Source organism: Pristis pectinata, chromosome 7, assembly GCF_009764475.1.
Source record: "Pristis pectinata isolate sPriPec2 chromosome 7, sPriPec2.1.pri, whole genome shotgun sequence".
NCBI classification, from domain to species: domain Eukaryota; kingdom Metazoa; phylum Chordata; class Chondrichthyes; order Rhinopristiformes; family Pristidae; genus Pristis; species Pristis pectinata.
This window is the reverse complement of record NC_067411.1, coordinates 24631438-24657648: the sequence shown is the minus strand read 5'-3', so window position 1 is coordinate 24657648 and position 26211 is coordinate 24631438. Positions and strand designations below refer to the sequence as shown.

The window sequence follows — 26211 nt, the reverse complement described above, 5'->3', positions numbered from 1 at the left end:
CTTATTTTATCTGATTTATTCTGCCTCTAGTTTCTTTATATCTCAAAAAGGTGCTAAAGTGCACTGGCATTTCTGCATGAGAACTGTTTGTGCTTTGCCCTGACATTTCCCTCTCACCTCCCCACTCCATCCCCCCCAACATCCCTGCCTTCAGTACCTGGGGCAGGATCACTGGGCGTAGGTGGTTGCTCTCGCTCAGTATCAGGTTATGCATGCAATGCAGTGCAATAAAGAGTAAATTCACAGGCATATGCTGCAAGGATGCATATTGTTGTGCATAAATATGCCTGTTTTTGATATTTTCTTTCTATTTTCTCTCCTAGACAAATCCAGCCTATTTGGCCAAATTGATCTTCCAGATGCCTCAAAACAAATCAACAAAATTTATGGATACTGTCATTTTCACCTTGTACAACTATGCATCAAACCAGAGAGAAGAGTATCTTCTGTTAAAGCTCTTCAAGACTGCATTGGAAGAGGAGATCAAGTATGTGTTCTAACGAGCTCAATCACTTCCACCTTGGCTGCTCTGCTGAAAGTTGTATTGTGTTAGGCTCTGGTTTTACAAATGCTAGTAGCCCAGTTGTATGGCATTCAAGCAGCTGTTGATGTGCAAGTGTTGGGGATGCAGGGCAGAGAGTTCTCATTTAGCAGTGGTTGTTGTGGAGTGATCAAGTATACCATAGACTGAAATTAATCCAGTCAATAATTGGTCCTACCATTTAGGTCTGCAGCGATCAGCTAATGCTGTACAGATCAGCGATTTAAACCAGAATCTCCTTATCACGTCATCTAATGCATTTTGCCAGTGTTCTACTTAAACAGACTTGATTGTAAGCTTCTAGTTAATGAGCTTTCCTTATTACTATTTTTTCCTTATAGCCATTTTCCATATTTATGTAATAAACCTACCCAGCATCATGATCTTGCAGTTTCAGAAAGGAGACGAAGCTGTGTTGCATGGGAGTTTTGCTGTTTTTTTTACCATAACCTCTGAATTCCAAGAGCCCACTTTCTCTGCCTCATTGAATTAAAGGGAATATATCTCACTGATTTATTCCATAACCCTGTAAATTGTAATCATAAGGCTTAACTATTACTGAGATCTCCCAGTGGTCTATTGTTTCTTTTAAAACAAGGGAATATTTTGTGCATAGTTCCCCTTATGTTGACATGCAAATAAATAGTGGTGCCAGAACACTATTCAAAATGATGTCTTAGCAGATTTGAGTAACTGCATAAGAGGAAATAGTTTAATATTAAAAAAAATCTGCTTCCTGTGTGTCTCAAATTGGCAGCATAAAGTATTAACAAAGGGTGATTGAAGCAGCCGTATGTATAGCTTGGATCAAGAATTGAGTAAAATCCTTGAATGTATGCTTTTGGTGCCATTCAAATATACATGAATGTGTTGGAATGGTAAAAGTGTTTGTTGCATTCCAAAATATAAATTCTTCCCACTTTAATCACATCATTCAACAACGCTGAAACGAAGAAAAACGTGCATAGCTCAGCACCACTCACCACAATTCCTAATATTTTCAATTTTCATATTTTTAAATAAATGTTAAATAAACACTAGGGCATGTTGACGTGAGGAAAGAGGATGTGCTGGAACTTTTGAAAAACATTAGGATAGATAAGTCACTGGGGCCGGACGGGATATATCCAAGGTTATTACAGGAAGCGAGGGAAGAGATTGCTGTGCATTTGGTGATGATCTTTACATCCTCACTGGCCACAGGAGTAGTGCCAGATGAGTGGAGGGTGGCAAATGTTGTTCCTTTGTTCAAGAAAGGGAGTAGGGACAACCCTGGGAATTACAGACCAGTGAGTCTTACTTCCATGGTGAGCAAATTACTGGAGAAGATTGTTAGAGACAGGATTTATGGGCATTTGGAGAAGCATAGGCTGATTAGGGACAGTCAGCATGGCTTTGTGAGGGGCAGGTTGTGCGTCACAAGCCTGATTGAATCCTTTGAGGATGTGACAAAGCACATTGAAGGTCGAGCAGTTGATGTGGTGTACGTGGATTTCAGTAAAACGTTTGATAAGTTTCCTGATGGAAGACTTGGGATCCATGGAAACTTGGCTCTGTGGATTCAGAATCGGCTCACCCATAGAAGTGAAGGGTGGTTGTAGATGGAGTGTATTCTGACTGGAGGTCGGTGAACAGTGATGTTCTGCAGGGATCTGTTCTGGGACCCCTGCTCTTTGTGATTTTTATAAATGACTTGGATGAGGATGTGGAAGGGTGGGTTAGTAAGTTTTCAGATAACACAAAGGTTGGTGGTGTTGTGGATAGTGTAGAAGGTTGCTATAGGTTACAACAGGACAGTGATAGGATGCAGAGCTGGGCTGAGGAGTGGCAGATGGAGTTCAACCCGAAAAAGTGTGAAGTGATACACTTTGGAAGATCGAATTTGAAGGAAGAATATAAGGTTAATGGCAAGACTTTTAGCAGTGTGGAGGAACAGAGGGATCTTGTGGTCCACATCCATAGATCCCTCAAGGTTGCTGTGCCGGTTGATAGGGTTGTTAAGAAGGCATATGGAGTGTTGGCCTTCATTAGTTGAGGTATTGAGTTCAAGAACTGCCAGGTAATGTTGCAGCTCTATAAAACTGGTTAGACCACACTTGGAGTATTGTGTTCAGTTCTGGTCGCCTCATTATAGGAAGGATGTGGAAGCTTTAGAGAGGTTGCAGAGGAGATTTACCAGGATGCTGCATGGATTGGAGAGCAGGCTAGGGCTTTTCTCTCTGGAGAGAAGGAGGATGAGAGGTGACTTGATAGAGGTGTACAAGATGATGAGAGGTGTAGATCAAGTGGACAGTCAGAGACTTTTTTCCAGGGCGAAAATGGCTCACACAAGGGGGCATAATTTTAAGGTGATTGGAGGAGGGTATAGGGGGGATGTCAGAGGTAAGTTTTTACACAGAGAGTGGTGTGTGTGTGGAACATACTGATGGCAGAGGTGGTGGAGGCAGATACATTTGGGACATTTAAGAGACTCTTAGATAGCCACATGAATGATAGGAAGATGGAGGGCTATGTGGGAGGGAAGAGTTAGATCTTAGAGCAGGATAAATTGTCAGTACAACATTGTGGGCCAAAGGGCCTGTACGGTGCTGTAATGTTCTATGTTTTAAATGTATGAATTTTTGTTCTTTAAAAGAATGATGCATATATGTAAGTATTGTTCTAAAAAGGTACCCCAGTAGTTTTTTTTCTTTGGAGGGGATGAATTGTAACTCCTTCATATTGTTTGTACTTTATTTCACAATTATACACAGGTCGAAAGTGGACCAAGTTCAAGATATTGTCACTGGAAACCCTACAGTCATTAAAATGGTGGTCACATTTAACCGAGGTACACGAGGGCAGAATGCACTCAGACAGCTGCTTGCTCCAGTAGTGAAAGAAATTATGGAGAATAAAACACTCACCATAAACACAAATCCAGTGGAGGTGTACAAGGCCTGGGTGAATCAGATGGAGATGCAAACTGGTGAAGCCAGGTTAGTAATAGCAATCTGCAAATTAATTTACAACATATGTATATGATGTAGGATTGCGTGTTTTCCTTTGTTTTTGCTGTTGTAGTTTGCCATCATTCAAGGATGGCACAGTGGTGAAGCAGGTGGTGCTGCTGCCTCACAGCTCCACTGACCCATGTTCAATCCTAACCTCTGGTGCCATTGGTATGGAGTTTGCACATTCTTCCTGTGACCGCATGGTTTCCCTTAGATGCTCCTGAATCCTAAATATGTGCTGGTTGGTAGACCAATGGACTATTGGTATTGGTTTATTATTGTCACTTGTACCAAGGTACAGTGAAAAGCTTGTTTTACAAACCGGTCATACAGGTCAATTCATTACACAGTGCAGTTACATTGAGTCAGTACAGAATGCATTGATGTAGTACAGGTAAAAACAATAACAGTACAGAGTAAAGTGCAGTGCAATAAGGTGCGAGGTCACAACAAGGTGGATCGTGAGGTCATAGTCCATCTCATTGTATAAGGGAACTGTTCAATAGTCTTATCACAGTGGGGTAGAAACTGTCCTTGAGTCTGGTGGCACGTGCCTTCAGACTCCTGTATCTAAATTTTCTGCAGTGTAGATGGTCAGTAAGGTGATCAGGGGATAATCGATGGGCATGTGAGAATTGTATTTGGTTTATTATTGTCACTTTTACTGAGGTGCAGTGAAAATTTGTCTTGCATACCGTTCATACAGAGCAATTCATTACACAGTGCATTGAGGTAGTACAGGGTAAAACAATAACAGAATGCAGAATAAAGTGCAACAGCTACAGAGAAAGTGCAGTGTAGGTAGACAATAAGGACAAGGTCATCTTATCATACTAGAGAACCGTTCAATAGTCTTATAACAGCGGGATAGAAGCTGTCCTTGAGCCTGGTGGTACGTGCTTTCGGGCTTTTGTGTCTTCTGCCTGATGGGAGAGGGGAGAAGAGAGAATGTCTGGGATGGTGGGGTCTTTGATTATGCTGGCTGCTTTACTGAGGCAGCGAGAATAGTTTGAAAAAGGAGGGAACAGGTTGGAGGGAAGTGGTGGAATGGGGTTGCTCTGAGAGCTGGCATAGATTCGATGGGCTAATTGGCAGCCTTTAATTTTGCAAGGAAAAACAAAACAATGTGAAAAATAGAAATTTATAGTAAACCGGAGTTTGAAAATATTTTACGATTCTGTGACCAATTCAGTTGTTGAGGTACCCTTCCGGGTGGTTGTTTGGTTAAAAGGTGTCCCTGGGGCCTTGGAAGTAGCTCCAGTAGTGTAGCTTCAGTCTACTGCTTGAGGTTCTCAGAAAGGAAATGGGCAGCAGAGAGTCTTAATGTCTACTGCAAAGCCATGAAGGATTACCAAATGGCTGTGTTAAATAGCGTTTTTAATTTATTCCAATGGCTTGCTTTTTTGACATTTACCTCAGTGCGGTTTCATGACGGGTAGTTAAGTGACAGATATTTAGTTTAAGAACCATGTCAAGCTTATGGAGAGGGTGCAAAATGAATGCAAAGGATGAAGAGCTTCAAATTATGAGCAAACCTACTGAAATTGAAACCTAGTTTCATTAGAATAAAGAAATCAAGAGTTCAGAATTTAGAAGATTTGATTAAGTAAAAAAAAGGGTTGGGTTCCATTTCTGGTAGGATCATTACCAAAAGCACAAAGAGAACTGACCTTACTAGTCCATGGTGGAAGTAGAATCCGTAGCAAATTTCAAAACATAATTACTGCTTGAATTAAAAGAGATTGTTTGGGCAATACAGTAAGTAGCTACATCTTTTAGGAAGGGGTTGCATGGCCTTTGGTGTAAAATTTGAAATTATCCTTGCAGTAGTAAGATCCCATCTTAATTTTGCAGCTCATTTGAAATATAAAAATGAAAATCAAAAAGAAAACTGGAGGTGCTGAAAATCTAAAGTAAAAACAAAATGCTGGAAATACTCAGCATTTCCAAACCGCAGCTGTGTGAAGAGAAATAGGCAAAGGTTCAGGTTGAAGATCCTTTGTTGGAACTGGGAAGGAGAGAAAAGAAGCTCATTCTGCTGCAGTAGGGGTGAGGGGATGTCTCTGATAGGTAAAAGAGGTGTGACGTGGACAAGCTGTAAACAAGGTCATCTGGTCAATGAGTGAATGGGAACATAGACAAAAGAATGCAGGAGTTGCAAAATGCAAAGCAGGAAGGTATGCCCTGGTAGGTCAGTGTGGGCATGTCCTTCTAGAGGAATAAAAGGGAAAGAAACCAAACGAGGTGAGCTAATATCACAGATGGATAACTGATACAGACAGAGGAATCAAGTTACCTGAAGTTGTAGAATCCAACATTGAATCCAGAGGGCTGCAACATGCCCATGCTGTTCCTCAAGCTTGCATTGGGCCTCATTGTAACAGCACAGGAGGTCACAGACCAAGAGGTGGGAATGGGATGGAGAATTAAAGCAGCAGACAACAGGAAGCTCAATGTCGCCCCTGCGGATGGAACGCAGGTGTTTCACAAATGGTCACCAAATCTGTGTTTGGTTTCTCACAATGTGGTCTTCTCTATATTGAAGTTCTAAGATTTCAAATAGATTTATGTAACTTAATTAAAATAAAATACATTTTAGAAACATTAAAATTTATTTTCTAAAACTAAGGAGAATTAAGTAAACCACTTATCTACTTTTATACCGTGGTTAAAATTAGTGGGCTGGTGTTTCTTGCTTTAGCCATGGCCAAAGTAAGACTGAGGCGCTGGAAGTGAAGTGTAGCCAGCTGCTGTCTGCAGCATGTCTGATCACTGCTGCTGGATCTAATGGTGAGCCCATGAGTGGAGCAGGAGGGAAGGTGCGTCAGCAACTGACCTTCAGCTTGTCCTTGTGTTTCAATGTGCCGGATCCCTAATCAAGAGAGGAGCTGACAGGCAAGCAGCAGTTAGTCTGCACTTCCCAAAGGGGGCTGTTCCCAATGGAACCACCAGCTAAAGGGAAGTATGATCCCATTTGTTTTAAAATAATGGATGGCACGCAAACGAGAGTTTTTCACTGTACCTTGGTACACATGACAATAATATACCAATACCAATAAAATCTAGTCTTCATCTGGTCTTGAAATTTGTTTATTCTAGGAGTTAATTTAATTAACTACCCCATCTTCACATGATTTCTCTATCTTTGAGCCGCAAACTGTGTCGGATTTTAGACACGAGGAAATGTACTTTAAGCATTTACATTCCAAGTGACTCCCATTTCTTCCTACCAGTACTCCAATTTCTAGTGGATCATTAAAATGATGTGAAGTACCATACTCTTATGAAAGGAACTCCGTTTTATTTTACAGTATTTTGACCAGTCTGTTCAAAACTAGATGCTGTAAGCTCTGCGCTTAGTGGTGGTAGTAATGTTTTTGTGTTTGCAGTAAACTGCCATATGATGTAACAAGTGAGCAGGCCCTGTCACATGAAGAAGTGAAGTCAAAACTGGAATCCTCCATGCACAACCTCCAGGTGGTCACTGACAAGGTTCTCACGTCAATATGCACATCCTTAGATGTCATTCCGTAAGTATCAAATACCACATTGTGGTACAATTCAGAAGGCGGCCAATCAGCTCATTGTGCCTATTGCCAACCCTTTAAAAGAATGCTCCCACTCTCCATTGTTCATTCCAAGTGGATTCAAAGTCAGGAAAAAATACATGAAAATTACCGATCAGAAATTAAAGCAGTTTAAGTTTACTCCAAGCATATTGAATGTAATGAAGGTCTTCCTTGAAAATTTTTTTTTATTCTACGGGTATTCATAATCAGAATGTTTGTTTGATTTGGCTTTCTATGGTGCAAATATGTTTTAATTATAACCAAACTTTTGCAGAATTTTCATGGTTTTGTTTCACTTGGGTAATTGATAGATTTGGTCTCTATGTGGGGAAAAGTTGTCATGAAGAAACTGGCATCACTGTTTGTATTTTCACGTCAGTGCTTATATTTTATTAGATTACACAGGAACCTTTCATAATCCTTATTAATATTTCCCTCCAATTTGAATCTGCTGCAGGAAAAGTCGATAAGATGTCGGAAGTGAGATATCCAGTTCTAATTTCAAGATAGTATTATACATGTGCTGGTGTACTGAATCCAAACAGGCAATACCAAATGGAACATCTTAATGATGTTATTTAGGGCTTTAGTGAGCCATACTGAAATTGGGTATTATTGGAAATTGTTAACAAAAGTCTTGCACGTGAATCTGTTGGGTAAACAAAATGTTCTGCAAACTTACCTGCCTGCCATAATTCACAAACCTCCATTTGGATTGCCCTCAGCAACAATGCACTTCCCCTTTAAAAGATGCAAGCTGCCCTTAAGTGGTAAAAACAGTCAATGATATTGACAGACCTATTAGTCTATTTATCAATGAACAGCATAAGTAATGCTGGCCACTCATTAATATTTATATTAATCAGTGGGTTTTAGTTGTGTTGGGGACTTTTTTTTAAAAGAGTATGGTTTAAACCAATTTTGGTTACAATTTCTATCCCACCTTTTGTTTTGGATTATGCTTTGGGTTAATTATCCAGCCAATATATTCTGATCATCATTGTCCTTGTACACAATTCATTGCTGCCACTAATTTAGGATAAATCCTGATGATGATTTTTACACTTCAGATCAATTTGGTGAGAAATGAATAAACACTAGAGGGGTGCATTTGACATCTTTTGATTGTCTGCATAGCTATGGGTTTGAGTTGCAGAAGCTGAAGAATGTGGTGTGTAAACAGATCTTGCTCAGTCTCCTGCCCCCAGAAGGAGAGATTGATCTTGCCGCTATGCCCAATATTAAAGTGAATTTCGGTTGGTTATTTGCTTCTGCCACTTCCTCAATTTCAAACTCCTAACAATTGTAATAATTATAATGCAGATCTTCTCAAAATGAGGCATATTATGAATAAATGCAAACCTAACTTAAAATTCAGATGTATTGTTCAGATCTTTGATGTGTCCTTCACTTTTCAATGTGAACATTGGGGGATTTTTGCCACAAATTTCAAACAATCGTGACAAAAGTGCAAAGATAGACTTAGTATTTGTGTGAGTATTTAGGATGTGTTAATTGGTGGAAGCCAGATCCTAATAAGTCTGCTTGACAGGTCATAACTAAATGCACTTCACTTAACAACAGTGCATATAGTTTTGCAGCGAAACATTGATAAGCCGTCTCAGTAGGAATTTCAGGCATTTAAGCAGCATGGAGGACAAGGTTAACAGCACTCTTCAGCCCAAGGATAGGTGCTGGGTTCTTCTCTTCCTCGCAGCCAGAAAAACATTCCACAAAGTCTGACTGCATAAGCAGAGGGTTCAAGAAATAGCAAGGAGAATGGGTAACAGTTCAGGAAGTCCTGGATACTAATACGGGTAGATTGTTTAATTTTGAGATGAGGAAAATCCATCAGAAAGAAAATGGATGTGAATGAGCAAACTGACATATCACTTCAACTATACTATTTTCCTGGTAGCATGAGTGCAGATAGATAAATCCATTAAAGTTTTCTGAACTAACTTTTATAAACTAAGGGCATAGGATTCTGTGTAATGGGAATAGTTTTGAATTATATGACCAGAGATGCAAAGGCTCATCTATTTAATCTTGGGCTCCTTCTTGCAGTCATCTTCAGAAAAATGTTGTTGTCATTGTTCATGTTCTTTCAACAGTATTAGTGATGGCTGCCTGTTAAATCAAGTTTATTTTGGTTCTAGATTGTTCTATTAAATGGTTAAAGAACATGGGAAGTTATTTAAAATTTTGTAGTAATTGTACAGGAAATTACAGTCCTCTCTTTTGCCTTATGCTGAAGTTGCATGTTGTAAAACATTCAAATTTAAAATAATTAGTTTATTTACTGAATTAATCTTTAAAAGTTCTGGTTTATCCTCATGCTGAATGAATGCATTTAACTGCACTGCAGAGCACAGGAGAGCATTTTCTTTATTGACTCAGTAAAATTATTTGTGTTAAAAACACTTCAAGAACACTTAATTTTCTTTTGCTTCATGTTTCAACTTTCGTTTTATCATGCTTGAATCCATTTTTTACACTGATGTTAATTTTTTTTCATTTCTCATTGTTTTAATCCATTTGTCTGTGTAGTTATGGAATGAGGTACATAGCCAAAGTTCTGAAGAGCTCGCTTCATGAGAAATTTCCAGATTCCACTGAGGATGAACTGCTAAAGGTAGCTCTGTGCAAGTCTATTAAGTTAGAATTTACTTCCACTAGCTTCACTAGGACTAGCAAATGGTGCCCCAAGTTTGAATCCATTTTTGTATGAATTTTAACAACTTTTTAAAGAAATACCACAGTGGGTAGTAGCTTTTATTTCTTGCATCTATGAAAGCTCTCATCCCCTAAGGAATGGGCAAAAATGTAGTGAAAGATCTATGCATTAAAGTGGGAGCCTACCTTGTTGAAAATTTAAAATAATGTGTATTGATTTCATAAGGTGATTTTAAAGAGTTGTTTCTAAGAGTCAAATATCACGACATTTTGTTTTGGCTACGTTTGTTTATGTTGAATTTACAGTACAGAAATAGGCTATTTGGGCCAACTATCCAGTTGACCCTCCTCTCCCTACTTTCTCTAATCCAATCAGCATAATAGTTTATTCTCCTGTGTGTGTGTATATCCATATTCATCTTCAATACATTGATGCCTTTTACCTCAACTTCAAGTAGTAGCAGGTTCCCTATTTGTTCCACTCACTGGGGAAGTAAATTTCTCCTGAATTCCTTATTAGATTTACCAGTGACTTTCTTGAATGAATGGCCCCTTGTTCTTCAGACATCTTTTTAACATCTACCACATACCTTCATAAATTTGCAGATTCCACTGAGCATGAACTGCTAAAGGTAGCATCTGTGCAGGTATATTAAGTTAGGTTTTATTTCCACTGGCTTCACTTGGACAGGCAAGTTGTGTCCTAAATCTGAATCCAGTTTTGTATGAGTGGCCACTTCAACAACTTTTTAAAGAAGAATTCTGTTAGGCCTATTCCCTCAATCCTGATATAGGGTCTTGACCCAGGACATTGACCATCCTTTTACTTGCACATATGCTGCTTGACCCACTGACCTCCTCCAGCAGTTTGTTTTTTTTTGCTCCAGATTACGGCATCTGCATTCCCTTGTGTCTCCCTCCCACATGCCAGCCTTCACTTTCTTTAAAAAGCACTGCCCCATTCACACTCTCCTGGTAGTCATTCCCTCTCCTTTTTGTTTCATTCCTGTAAATCATTGTTATAAGTGTCATGTAATCTGATATCCTCTTCTTTCAGATTACTGAAAAGTGAAGCTAGTTTTGTGCTGTCAAATAAAATGTAGCTTAATAGTGCCACTATTTTAATGCCATAAATGGCACCTTTTACCTAGTTGCTTATTGTGCTCTCTCCAGCTTCATGTATTATACCTTGTGTCACTTCACCAGCATGAACACTGATTTTAATAGTCTTCACATACCTATTATCAAGTCTTGCTGGGATGGGACATAGGTACATGTGGCAGTGGTAAGTGGAAGATCTGTACTAACGGTAGAATCAGTGCTGCATTCCTTTTGACTCACTGAATCAATTTTGATAACTTCCAACTTGTTCAACTTATCATCATTTTTAATACTCTCAGAAGATATTTAAATTAAAACCTTTTTTCCATTGGAATGTCTCAGTGATCTGACAGAAACCTGGTTCCCTAGAATTTTATTGGCCCTAATTAGTTATTTGCTTTACAATAACTAAACACGGATCCCTGATCCCTGTAATGGTACTTGGATGACGTTGCTTACAATGCCCTTGTCATTATTTTCTTCCAAAGAAGTGTTCACATTGTTCAGTGTCTTGTTTACTGCAAACTTTAATGTGAAGAGTATGAAGTGTAGAGCAGCAGGATATAAATGTATACTGTCACATGATTCAAATAACCTTGAAGACTTGTATGTGACTAAGTGTTGCAAAACTGGTTTCTTGCACATCTCTATACAAGAACTGCATTGTGAATGTGCAAATTACAGACTAGTATATAAATAGCTTTGGTTTAAATTGCTTGAAGGCATTGAATTCAATTGTCTAGAGTTTGTCCAAGAGCTTACGGCTCGTGTGTTCAGAAAGATTACATAAATTTTAAAGGAAGTTCAAAAGTCTTATTGTTTGAATCATTGTTGTTTAAACTGAAGAGTACTCAAAATGTATGTGTAGTATTTGAATTTATATATTAGACAATAAATAATTTGAGTTTGAGTACCATGAAATGAAAATCTTTCCATCTGTTGTTGCTTTATAGCTAATCCCTTCTATGTACTGTTCAGCTTCAGTACTTTGCCAAGAATCATGGTTAAAATTCATTAATGCTGTTTTTTTTTATCAGCTTATTTTGCACAGTAGTTTTCTAAAAAGTCACTTGAGCAGGATAGTTTAAGTATACCGATATACAGAAGTCTTTGAAAGTCATTCTCTGTGTGGCAGCAGCTGATTCTGGAAATGAGTGAGCAAATTGGAGACTTTATAAACTGAAGGGCCTGAACCTCCATGAATCACATGATACATGTCAGGGAATACTCAACAGTGAGAGGCTTGCATTTATCTAGAAATTTTAATATCTTGTTTCATCCCAAAGGATTTGCTGCTAATGAACAACTTTTTGAGGTATAGTTACTGGTGTAAAGCCAGAAATGTGATGGCTGATTGTGGTACAACCAGCTCTCTCAAACAGCAGTATCATAATAACCCGTTAATCTGATCCAATAATGTTGACTGAGGGCTAAATATTGGCTGGGACACCAGGGATAACCCTCCATTCTTGTAAAACAAAATAGTGTCAGTTTCTGTCCACCTGAGAGAGGCTGAATGTGACAAGTAAAAGGCAGCACCTCCATCAGCATGGTACTCACTGTGTGCTCAAGCCTACAGACATAGACTTGAACCCACAACCTTCTAACAGGGGCAAAAGTGCTGCCAATAAAGGATGGCTGACACTAAAATACAATGCAGTAGAAAGGATTATGGAATAATAATAATAATTAATTCAAGGCAGCTTGGTTGCAGGATATTGTCAATTTGGAGGGTAGAGTGGTATCTATTCCAGAAAGGAATCCAGTGTGTAGTAAATTCCTACCCAAGTGGTGGTGTTATTATCGATTTCTGTCTGCAGATTGTGGGCAACCTCCTTTACTATCGGTACATGAACCCAGCCATCGTTGCACCTGATGGATTTGACATCATTGACATGACAGCCGGTGGCCAGCTCCATCCCGACCAGCGGCGGAACTTGGGTTCAGTTGCAAAAGTGCTGCAGCATGCCGCATCGAACAAGCTGTTTGAAGGAGAAAATGCCCAGTTGTCATCGATGAATAGCTATTTATCACAGACGTACCAGAAGTTCAGGTAAATTGCGTTATATAGAAGCTATGATGTACATGGAGATTTTTTTTTCTCTCTGCACATTTGTTTTTTGGAAGAAAATGACCTATAAATAATGGTTTTAAAAGAGTAACTCCCATTGAACATTCCAATTCAAATACAATTTGAGAGTTATTAGATCAAGACAAAGATTTTTTTTTATTAATTGAAAATCAGAAAAAAAACCCACAGATGCTGGATATCTGAAACAAAAACAGAAAATGGCAGAAACACTCAACAGGCCTGGCAGCATCTGTGGGAAGAGAAACAGAGCGGATGTTTAATCCATGCCAATGCATTCAGAAAATGGTCATAGGCTAGATTTAAACTTGGAAAACCTTTTCCTCAATCTGTTTTATAAATTCCCAGAGAAGCTGCTTCATTTGGTCCCTCTTAGTATTTTGAAAAATGTTGGGGTTATAGAGAAAGTGGTGAGTTAGGAGGGAACTCCCTGATGTATTCATTGTCGACAGATTGTGATGATGCAGGTTTGGGATTTTTCTTTGAAGATCTGGATAGCCTGGCATCTGCCTCACTCATTAATTCAAAATGTGAAGCAGGGGTCCAGAGTGTAAGTGGGATGTGCAGCCAGAGCTGGAATTTGGGACTTGTAGGCTGATTGTACGGTTAGAGCCAGGGTCCGGATCTGGAACACCAGGGCTCAGGAACAAATCTAAGTTTTTTTTTTGAGGGGGTGACTAGGAAAATTGATGAGGATAGAGCAGTAGACATGGTTTATGTGACTTCAGTAGGGCACTTGACATGGTCCAGCATGGTAGGCTGGTCCAGAAGGTTAAGTCGCAAGGGATCCCAGGAGTATTGGCAAACTGGATCCAAAATTGGCTTGGTGATAGGAGGCAGAGTGTAGCGGCGGATGGGTGTATATCCTGACTGGAAGTCTGTAACCAGTGGTGTACTGAAGGGATTGGTGCTGGGACCATAAATAAATGACTTGGATGAGAAGGTAGGTGGTCTGATTAGTAAGTTTGTAGACAATACATAAATGGGTGAAGTCTTAGATGGCGAAGAAGGTTGTCTAAGAATACATTGGGACATAGATCAGCTGGAAAGCTGGGCAGAGCAGTGGCAAAAAAGTGTGAGGCAATAAACTTTAGGAAGTCAAATTCTGGTAGGACATTGAGTATATAGCAGAGACTTGTAGAGTAATGATGTACACAGAGAGCTTGGAATGCAAGTCTATAAGCTTGCAATAGTGACACAGGTGGATAAGGTAGTGAAGAAGGCATTTGGTATGCTTTCCTTCATCGGGTGAAGCATTGAGTATAAGAGTTGGGACATAATGTTGCAATTGGTTAGACTGCACTTGGACTAATGTGTACAGTTCTGGTTGCCACATACAGGAAGAAAGTGGTAGCAACAGAGAGTGCAGAAGAGATTTACCAGGATGTTGACTGGGATGGAGGGCTGTAGTTATAAGAAGAGATTGAATAGGCTGGGTTTATTCTCACTGGAATGTATGAGCCCAAGGTGTAACCTTTTAGAGGTTTACTTATTTATGAGGGGCACAGATAAGATACATAGTTTTTTTCCCTTGGGCAGCAGAGTCTAGAACTAGAGGACACAGGTTTAAGATGAGAGGGGAGCAGTTTTGAAGGACACTTGAGGGGTAAGCTTTTCACACAGTGGGCAGTGGTTACCTGGAACAAGCTGCCAGAGGAGGTGCTGGAGGCAGATACAGTTACAATGCTTAAAAAGACATTTGAGTAAGTAATTAGACAAGCAAGGCATAAAAGGATACTGACCTATTACAGGCAAGTGGGATTAGTGTATATTGGTATCATTGTTGGCATGGATGAGGTAGGTTAATGTGGCCAATTGCTGTGTTGTGTGATTCTGTGTAGGTGGGTATGTTTGTGGCTAGAACCAGGGTCCATATTGTACATATTTTGTATATTACCTACTCCATTTAAACTTGCTGGGTTCACTGAAAATTTAGTATATCACTGTGTAATGTGTTTGTTAAAAAAAAGTTAAAAGTTTGTTTGTGTAGTAATAGGAATAACATCCAATAGTCCAGGAGGTTGGCTCGTCCAGCACCACCACAGTCATAAACGTGCTGTATTATTGTCAGTTTACTGTGGTAACCGTACATTGGGTTGGAGCAGTGGGGTGGGGGAGGGCATTAAGATAAGATCTTTATTAGTCACATGTACATCGAAACACACAGTGAAATACATCTTTTGCGTAGTGATTTTGGGGGGCAGCCCGCAAGTGTCGCCACGCTTCCGGCGCCAACATAGCATGCCCATAACTTCCTAACCTGTATGTCTTTGGAATGTGGGAGGAAACCGAAGCACCCGGAGGAAACCCACACAGACACAGGGAGAACGTACAAACTCCTTACAGACAGTGGCCGGATTTGAACCTGGGTCACTGGTGCTGTAAAGTATTGTGCTAACCACTATGCTACCATGCCATCAATAGTGTGAAGAAAGGGAATGGTTATAGCAGTGTTAATGGTATAGAATTGGAAGTGTTTATAGATTGTCTAACCTTTAGCAAATGCAGAACATATGCCCACAATTACAAATTGATTCAATTTGAGAAAATCAGAGGACTGCAGTGTAGTAATTTTGCCGCCTTGTCTCTACTCCCTCTCTTCCTCCATGTGTATTTCTAATTGTATGATGTCAATAGGTTATTTAGCTGTAAGAACATCAGACTTATTTGTGTTCACTTTGCAGTAAAGAGTTGCTGAATTTACTGACAGGATTTTATTCTGCAGTCCCCAATTTGGGATCACTAGTGTCAGTTCTAGTGCCCCTGAATGAAACCCTGCATGATGTAAAGGTTATCCTGATCTTTATGGTCAGGATGACTCATTGCGTTCACTTTGAGTCATTCAGTGGAGCCAAAAATATGATAAATGGAGCTGGCCTGTTCTGTAAAAGGCATTGGCAACTTGTCAAATGTTTTCATTCATTGGAACCTTTTCCTGTGTGTGGGTGCTGGAGACTTTTTCTGCACTTGCTTTGAACTGCCTTCTTAAATTTCACAGTAATGCTGCTGCTCTTAATCTGCTGTTTACGTTTGAAACCCCTTATGTTGATTTGAGATGTGGAGATTTAATCTGGTATTCTGCTGCCCAGGCAAAGGTTCTGCAGGTGAACGTCAGAGATCTGTATGAAGTGACCTGGAAATAATACAAATTTGAAGTTGAAGTCAATTTCTATTGCTTAGTAAGTCTAATTGAGAATTATAATCTGAGTCATTATACATTTTATATTTAGCTCAAGTTTATAAAAGGAACTTGGTTTAGTTCCTGTGAAAATGGAAAATGCTGTTCCAAGTTAGTGGTATTGAATATTAGTTCTTAAAGTAAAGAAATAAAATTAATGTAGCAGGGAAATACTCGAGGGGTTTCATTGGTGTAAGCGACAGAGGAACAGGCAGCAATGAGTCTTAGTAACCAAAAACTTTGTCAAATTAGTGTTAGTTTTATGAAATCTAGACTAGAGTTTAGAGAGTGTTTGAAGTGTGAAGCAAAGAGATTAGAGCAGGCAATCAGAGCTGGTGAAATAGAAAGATCACAGGATTGTGGGAAGTGCTAGCAGGCTGGGGAGGATTGAACAGGTGGGAGAGCAGGACCAATAAATAAATAACTTGATATGTAGAGATGAGCAATTTACATTTTGACAGTAAATGTGGTTTGAAGAGATCTGGAACTTGGGTAGGATATTATGCACGTCAAAAGCATTAGTCAGTGTTTCACCATCAGGCAGGCAGAGATGGTTAATGTCACAGAGGTGAAAGCTTATGGTGTTTCTGACAGAAAGCATAGGTTCAGAATCTAAATTTGGGGTTGCAGTGCAACCAGAGGTAGCAGAACATTTGTTTCATTCTGAAACAATGGCCAGGAGAAACATGGAATCCGTACTGAGCCTGTAAAGGCTCCACAGTTTGGTCTTCCCGGTTTTCATATGGAGGAAAATTTGTGGTATCCAAAGATTGTTTTTGGGCAAATAGTTCAAATGCATGCTGCCAGTGAAAAGAATGGGGTTGCACAGAAACAATACTGCACAGTGCTAGCATGCACAGAGAAGCCAATCCCATGGCTGGTGATAGCTTCAAGGGAAACAGATATTTAGAGACATTTTAAAACATCAAGATTGCTGCAAGTAACTTAAAAGCAAAAATTGTCCTGTCTTCAGAGTTACCTCATTATAGAGTCATACAGCTTGCAAACAGGCTTTTTGGCCTGCCATGTCCATACCATCAAGCTCCTTTTTATAATGACCTACACTAATCGCAATTTTATCCTCCGCACGTCACGTGAACCCACAGCCCCCAGATCCTACTACTTGCACACTAGGGGCAATTTACGCATGAGAACTAAAAAAAATAGGAGCAGGAGTGGGCCACTAGGCCCTTGAAGCCTGCTCCACCATTCAATATCTTCATGGCTTATCTATGCTGGTCTCAACTCCTCTTATGTACCAGGGAAACAAAGGACTGCTGATGCTGAAATCTAGATGAAAAACACTATGATGCTGGAGGAACTCAGCAGACCAGGCAGCATCTGTGGAGAAAAGCAGGCAGTCAATATTTCCGGTCAAGACTCTTCTTCAGGACTGAAGAAATGAAAAGGGGAAGCCCAATATATAGGTGGGAAAAGCAGAGCAGTGATAGGTGGACGAAAGAGGAGAGGCGTGGTGAGCACAAGGTGGTGATAGGTAGATGCAGGTAAGAGATAGTGATAGGCAGGTGCAGGGGAGGTGGGGAGAGCTGATTCACTGGACGATGGGTCAAAGGTAAGAAAAAGGGAAGAAAAAAACTCCCTCTCCCACACTATCACTGATATGCTGCATCCCCTTGTTCATGCTTCTCCCACCAGTGAAAACATTATAACATCCACATTATAAAGTCCCTTTAGGATCTTGTATGTTTGAATAAGGTCACCCCTCAGTGGTCAATTAATCCCCCAAGCCTCGTATCCTGTCAGAGGCTGTCAGGGTATTCTGGGGGCAGGGCCTCTGCAGTATAGCATATGAAGCCTTCGCGCCGCTAAAGCCCTGCTTGGCCTTGCCAGACACCTTTGCAGCAGAGGGTCAGTTCGATCGGCCCCCTGCATCCAGAATGTAAGCAGGCAGGTTGTGGGCTGGGAGGGCCTAGTGATCTACGCCACCTTCTATGCAGTCCTTTCTCCTTGGTATACCCACACAAAGAACAGTTTTCAGCTGAACCAGATGCTTATTTGTTTATGAGAAACTTAACAAAAGGGCTGGATGTGTGCTTGAAGATCTACATGAATTCTACAGGAATTATGTCTGGGATGAGGGACAACTTCAAAGTGTAAATTTTCAGTTTGTTTGTTAAGAGCAAGCTTTTTTAATCTGTTTATTAAGAGTAAGTTACATTACAAGCCACATTTATAAAACTGATTTGATTAGACTTCATGGTCCATTAATACTTCATTTTTTCCCAGTGTGATGCATTTACAATGTGACAAGTAAAAAAAATGATTTTGGAAAGAGCAATTTGGTGATTCCAAGGCCTTGAACCTGAGGACGGGGGGCAGACAGAGAACACTTATCCAGAACACTTGGTCAGTTCTGCAGCCCATGCAGTGATTCACCTCTTGACTGTCTCAACACAACTGATGCATTTCCAGCAGTTGTGTTGAGGCAGCCAAAGGTAATTTTTCCCCCTTTATATTCTACCAGTTCTACCCTCATCTCTTCCACTTCACATCTGTGTACATATTGATGGTACAGGGTTCAACCTGTGAATGACTTTATTTGACCCCATATCTAGCTTGACTGTTATGCTGTTGATTCTTGTGAATCAGAAACCTTATCGGCCTTGTATCCTGCATTGTTCCCATACCCCACATCCACTCTTCCAAGTTGTAGTGACCATTCCTGGCTTCTACCATCCTCGTCTTCAAATTGCTCTAACCTCCATTATACTATTACTCATATACTTTCTAGACTTGTACCCACAATATTTGGACAACAGTTCACTCCCTATGTCTTTCTGCTGCCATACTTTTAAATGTGAGTTAAAGTACATCTTTTGGAGATCACTTTCAAATATCACTTATCCATTCATACCAAATTATTCCTCTGCATCTCCAACTGTGTCCCCCCGCCCCCCGCAAGTACAAACACACACATGCGCACGCACACAAACACACGCAGAAACATGTGCATGCGTAGACACACACACACACACACACACACACACACACAAAGCACCTTCAATTGAAGAAGAACTGATGCAAGTGCAGGGAGAATCCTGACTGAGTGAGGTGTCTCAGTGAATGATCCATTACGTTAATGAGAAATTAACCTACCAGCATAAGCAAAACCTGAGATTTCTAATTTTCTTTTCAACAGTTGTTGCAATGTTACTAATTCCAGTATCTTTTGTTTTAATCTGGTTGGTTTCAGCAAGCTGCCGAACCAAAGTGATTAAATATATAACATGGCAGATACTGTTCTCTTTACTAATGCAGACACTGAAAGTGACACTGAACCACAGGAATTGTCTGCCATTTTTAGAGAGTTTTAGTAAAGATCTGTTACGGTATATTCATTTATCACAGTAACTATGAATTTCTGCACTTATCACTAGTTCTCAATTTTTAAATTATTCTTGGAGGATTTGACAGGAGTTCTGAACTTCAGCCACGGGGAGCCCAAATGATATGGTCATAGATTTAACTTGAGCCATTGAATTATAATCTGAACCTAAAAACAAAGCATTAAGTTGTAGAACACAAAGTAATGATGAGATCCTAATGTCTTACCAATTAGTTGTTTTTCTGCTGTTTGCAGGAAGTTTTTCCAAGCAGCTTGTGATGTGCCGGAACCAGAAGAGAAGTTTAATATCGATGAATACTCTGACATGGTGACATTAAGCAAACCTGTTATTTACATCTCCATTGAAGAAATTATAAACACTCATTCGGTATGTGTCAATGGTCTGAGTTTTGAAAAATAATTTGAGTAATGTTGTTTTCTTTTAAATATGCAAAAACAGAACTTTTGATTTTATATAATGCCTGTAATGATAAATGTTTCAGAGGGATGTAATCTGAAAAATTGGACACCACGTGATAGAAAACTATTCACAAGGGTAACCAAGAGTTTAGCTAAAATGTTGGGTTTTAAGGAGATGAGTGAATTTTAGGGAGGGAATTCGAGAGCATGATGCCTTGGGAGGGGGGTAGAAGGGGTGGGGGGTGGCATTGCTAATCAGGGATAGTATCACAGGAAGGGAGGATGTCGGGGTGGGATCGTCTAGAGAGTCAGTGTGGGTGGAAGTCGGAAACAGGAAGGGAGTGATCACCCTATTGGGAGTATTCTATAGGCCCCCAATAGCCATCGGGACACTGAGGAGTAGGCAGATTTCGGAAAGGAGCAAAAATAACAGAGTTGTTGTCGTGGGTGACTTCAACTTCCCTGAAACTGATTGGCACCTCCTTAGTACAAAAGGTTTATATGGGATAGAATTTCTTAGGTGTGCACATGAAGGATTCCTGACACACTATGTGGACAGACTGGCGAGAGGAGAGGCCATGCTGGATCTGGTATTAGGCAATGAACCTGGTGAAAGACTTCTCGGTGGGTGAGCATTTCAGGGATAGTGACCATAACATCCTGACCTTTAGCATAGCCATGGACAAAGATAGGAACAGATGTTATGGGAAAGTAATTGGGGGAGGGCAAATTACGATGGTATTAGGCAAGAACTTGGGAGTGTAAACTGGGAACAGATGTTCTCCGGTAAATGCACTGCAGAAATGTGGAGGTTATTTAGGGACCACTTGCATGGGGTCCTAGACAGGTTTGTCCTGCTGAGACCAGGAAAGGATGGTAGGGTGAAGGAATCATGGTTAACAAGAGAGATGGAAGGTTTAGTCAAGAGGAGGAAAGAAACATATTTAAGGTTTAGGAAGAAAAAATCAGATAGGGCTCTTGAGAGTTATAAGGTAGCCAGGAAGGAGCTTAAGAAGTGACTTAGAAGGGGACATGAGAAGGCCTTGGCAAGTAGGGTTAAGGACAACCTGAAAGCAACCTACACATGTGAAGAACAAGAGGATGACTAGGGTGAGGGTAGGACTGCTCAAGGATAAAGGGGGAAAAATGTGTCTGGAGGTGGAGGAGGTAGGGGAGGTCCTAAATGAATATTTTACTTCAGTGTTCACCAGGGAGAGGGTCTCAAACAATTGTGAGGTTAATGTAGAACAGGCAAATGTGTTGGAGCATGTTGCAGTTAAGAAAGAAGCAGTGTTGGAGCTAATAAAAAGCATTAGGATAGTTAAGTCCCTGGGGTCAGTCAGGATATTCCACAGGTTACTACAGGAAGTGAGGGAAGAGATTGCTGGAGCATTAATGATGATCTTTGAGTCCTCCCTGGCCACAGGAGTGGTACCAGAGGATTGGAGGATGGCAAATGTTGTTCCACTGTTGAAGAAAGTTAAAAGGGATAATCCTGGGAATTTAGACCAGTGAGTCTTACTTGGAAAGGATTCTTAGGGACAGGATTTATGAGCATTTGGAAAAGCATAGTCTTATTAGGGATAGTCAACATGGCTTTGTGAAGGGCAGGTCACGCTTCATGAGCCTAACAGTTTTTTGAGGAAGTGACAAGGCAAATTGATGAAGGGTGGATGTATATATGGATTTTAGCAAGGTGTTTGACAAGGTTCCCCATGGTAGGCTCATTCAGAAAGTTATGACGTATGGGGTACATGGAGAATTGGTTGTGTGGATTTGAAATTGGCCTGCCCACAGAAGGCAGGGGGTGGTTCTAGAAGAGGAGTATTCAACCTGGAGGTCAGTGACTAGTGGTGTTCCACAGGGATCTGCTCTTTGTGGTTTTTATAAATGACTTGGTTGAGGAAGTGGAAAGATGGATTGGTAAGTTTGCAGATGACTTGAAAGTTGGTGATGTAGTAGATAGTGAAGAAGGTTGTTGTAGGTTGCAACAGGATTTAGAAAAGATGCAGAGCTGGGCGGAGAAGTGGCAGATGGAGTTCAATCTGGAGAACGGAAGTGATACACTGTGGAAGAATGAACTTGAAGGTGGAGTACGTGGTTAGTGGCAGGATTCTTAGCAGTGTGGAGGAACAGAGAGATCTTGGAGTCCAAGTACATAGATCCCTCAAAGCTGCTGCACAAGTGGATAGGGCGGTTAAGAAGGCATATGGTGTGCTGGCTGTCATTAGCCAGGGGATTGAGTTCAAGAGCCAAGAAGTAATGTTGCAGCTCTATAAGACTCTGATTCGACCACACTTGGAATATTGTGTTCAGCTCTGGCTGGTCACCACATTATAGGAAGGATGTGGAAGCTTTGGGGAGGGTGCGGAGGAGACTTACAAGGATGCTACCTGGGTTGGAAAGCATGTCTTATGAGGAGAGATTAAGTGAGTTAGGGCTTTTCTCTTTGGAGTGACAGAGGATGAGGAGACTTGATAGAGGTATATAAGATTATGAGAGGCATAGACAAGAGTGACTAGCTAGCATCTTTTCCCGAGGGTGGCAATGGCCAATACTAGAGGTCACCCATTTCTCAGGGAGATGTCAGAGGTATGTTTTTTTTACACAGAGTGGTGGGTGCCTGGAATGCACTGCCAGGGGTGGTGGTAGCGGCCGATATGATTGGGTCATTTAAGAGACTATTAGATGGGCCCATGGACAAAAGAAAAATAGAAGGCGATGAGAGGTGAAGTAGAGAGGGGGATAGATTGAATGGGGATAAGGTTTATATAGGTCAGCACAACATCATGGGCGAAGGGCCCATACTGTGCTGTTCTGTTCTGTGTTCTTTAAAGGTAAATGTGGTGCTTGGTTAATCTAAAGAACAGTATAAGAACTAGATTACTGAGCTCCTGTTTGGAATACAAGAGGTCCAGTGATTTTTGTGAAAGGTTCCTGGTATATCTCAACCTGGCAAGTTGAAAGTTTTGAACAGATCTATTTTGCTACATGAAATGTGACATGCATTTTAATTAAGCAAAGCTTGCTCTGAATGTGACTCAATTTTCTTGTTGACCCATGGTGCAATCCTTTCCCTGTCTGCCTGAGTTTAAGTTCTTCAGGTTCCCCAATGTCCTTGTCCATATTACATCTGTAATTTCTAGTGAAACATCACCCACACCATCTGACACTAGCCTTGTGTACACATCTTTTACCTTCTCTCCTCGTATTTCTCAGCAGAACCTTTCAACGACTTCATCCTGTTGTTTGGACTTTCCTTCCCAAGCCTCTCCACCCCTTCCTTGGCTCTCTGTAGTTACCCTAAAGAACTTGAAGTTACTGCTCCTGTGATGGAACAGCACCCACTCCTTACTCCTGTCTGTCATGTACTGTAGTGAGTACATGCTGGTATTCCTCTTACTTTTCCTTTTTTCTGAAACAGCAATGTATTACACAGTTTGCCCATAGTTCTCTATGATTTGGTATATTATATCAGCAATATATTAGAATATTGCTGATATGATATACCAAATCATTAGTATATCTGGGACAAAAGAAAAGCCCTCATGTCATTTCTCTTGAACCTTATGATTATTGTTGGAAGACTTCATTCAACCATGGAATGAGTGAAGCCCAATTTATGTTAACCTGGCTTCAAAGGACTTCTCTCTGAATGCGATATAATCATGCACCAAAACTGCTACATGAAACTTGCCCAGTTGGCAGTTACGTATTAAAAGAGGTGTCCAACTTGGTGCAAAACACACAAAATGCTGGAGGAATGCAGCAGGTCAGGCAGCATCTATGGAGGGAAATAAACAGTTGACATTTCAGGTGAAAACCCTGCATCAGGACTGAGAGTGGAAAGTCTGGATTCTAGCACTGGAACAACACAAGGGGTGCTGGAGGTGCTCAGCGAGTTGGGCAGCATTGGTGGAGGGAGGTGGACAGTAGACGCTTTGGGTCAAGACCCTTCACCCTCTCCACCCCCCTCCTGGCTCCAAATTCCTCCTTTTATTTGCCTCCATCTAACATGATTTCCAGCTCCACCCCTCTCCCTCCCCTACCTGGCTTGATCTGCCCATCACCCTTCAACCCTCCCCTTGCCCCCATCAGTCTACCAATCACCTTTGGCCTCTGTGTCACCGCTCCCCCTCTTCCTGTTAACACTGGCATTATCCCTCTCCCTTCATTGATGCTGCCTCACCAGCTGAGTTCCTCCAGCATTTTGTGTGTATTGCTCCAGATTCCAGCATCTGCAGAATCTCTTGTGTCTCCGTCTAACTTGTTCAGCACTGTTTGCAATGTTTGAATTAACTTCAAAGAACTGAATTCAACGGTTGTACAAATGGTTCTAACTAAAGAGAGTTAAGTCTTACAATGAGATAAATATTTCTAAGTGCTTCAGCATACCTGTTTACACAAAGTAATTTCCAGCCATTTAGTTTAGTTAATTGAAGTTAAATCAAATACTGCAATTGAGTATCACAAACACTACTCAATACAAAGTTAGACACCTTTTGAATAAGATAGAGTTTGCCTCTCCACCTCCAAATTCTTTAATTTCACTGTTTGTTTTCTGCATTAGCAAGATCATTGAATGATTTTACTTGACAACTCTACATTCCCAACTGCTTTTGCTGTTCTTGATGTTGGATTTGTGGTAAATTGTAATTCCACAAGTGTTGACAGTGTTTTGACCAAGTGTCCATTCTTTGTGTGCACGTTTATTTTGTGTGTATTGGCAGGCAAATTAGTGGTTTTTAAATAGCTATTTGAAAGTGAAAGAACACAATGGGAAACTCCAGTCTAATGCCTTCACCCTGACAATGGAGGGCCCTTCTCTCTGTTGTTTTGTTTGTGGTGAACCTTATTGGGTCAGTATGATGTTCCTCCAAACCATCCATTGTTGTATTCTCCAGTCTTCTCTCCGACTTGTTGCTGACTGCAGCATGGCTTCTATCAATTCACATCGGAATCAGATGCTGAATGTTAGGCTTTTGAAATGGTTTTTTATGACATCCATACGCCCATTTTCAGCTGGGATAAAGGTTGAGGATCAGTAGCTTTGGTGTTTTCTTTGCCTGACCAGCTGATCTGTGTGGCTCAGAATCAGCGAGGGCTACATTTTTATCCATTGGGTTGTTTAGAATATGCAAACTTCCACTTTCTTAACCATGCTCATGTTAGTTCATAGCGAGGAGGGAGGAATGTGAAATCTAAATTTGTTTTTAACATTTTTAGTTTATACTGGCAGCTTTAAAATGTTAGTTTATTCTATCAAATCTTTCAGGGTGAAGTAATTTTTAGGGAGGAAACTACCACAGGTCATAATATTTCAGTTTGGCCTGTTCACTGGCTCAACCCAATCCAGCTATCTAAATTGTAATATTGCACAATGTAAACACATGCACATAACAATATTGCTAATGTCAGTTGAGTGCACAGCTTAATGATTGGCATGGCACATGCAGCCCAGAAAACATCCATGTTTAGTGGACTGGTTATTGGTAATTTTAGTGATCCAGCGGCAGCATTTGTTTCAACCTCAGCGTTAACCAGACAACACCTCCGCTACAGAGACTAAAATCCCTTTACGGTGTACTTTCATGCCACCTTTTCCATTAAATAAACTAATGCATTCAATTTGGTCATTTTGGCTGCTCATGTCTCCAGTAAAAATAACCATATGAGCAGTCCCCACTGCCATGACCACAGCAGCTCTGATTACTCATTCTGTCTGTGGTTGCACAGAAATCTAATTAAATTCCATTAAGATTGCCTTTTTTATAGCACAAGTTAAATGCATTGTGGACCTCCATTATTTGTTTGCGTTTGTTAAGTGTTTCTGTTTGTTTATGCTCCCTTTCAATGGATTGTTTCCATTGAACATTTAGCTGAATTTCAGTTTTCTCCAGAATGCAGCTGCTGTGATAATTTCTCCCTTGCTCTACTATAATACACCTCAATATCTGTTGGAGAGAGTTTTTCAAAAAACAGTAAATATGTGCATGACTGGGGTTCCATCAACTGCTGCCCACTCTTCCGAGCATTCATGATATCTAGCATGAAGCTTGTGGATACCCCTATTTTTGCTTTTTTTTTTTACAAACCATGGAAGTGAAGGAGTTCATCTCTAATAGAAATATTCCAAAGAGCCTCCCTTAAGTGCATTCCTGTAGGGATGTGATTTCTGTGACTCTGCACAAGTTCAGGCTCAGGAATGTTGTACTTCCAATGTGGGTGCCCCACTCCAGGCACAAGCAGATCTCGTACTACCTGGTTTATGGCAGCTTTCTGCACATCAGCAAAACCA

At 40.5% G+C, this 26211-nt stretch overlaps 1 protein-coding gene across 1 annotated transcript in view; it reads left to right on the top strand.

Annotated features, from left to right (window-relative positions):
• iqgap2 (IQ motif containing GTPase activating protein 2) overlaps nucleotides 1-26211 on the top strand; it is a 228648-nt gene that overhangs the window by 168025 nt on the left and 34412 nt on the right. Inside the window, 6 exon segments of the mRNA XM_052019190.1 lie at nucleotides 324-487; nucleotides 3295-3519; nucleotides 6924-7064; nucleotides 9654-9738; nucleotides 12701-12933; nucleotides 19749-19881. Coding sequence (XP_051875150.1) covers nucleotides 324-487; nucleotides 3295-3519; nucleotides 6924-7064; nucleotides 9654-9738; nucleotides 12701-12933; nucleotides 19749-19881 — 981 coding nt within the window.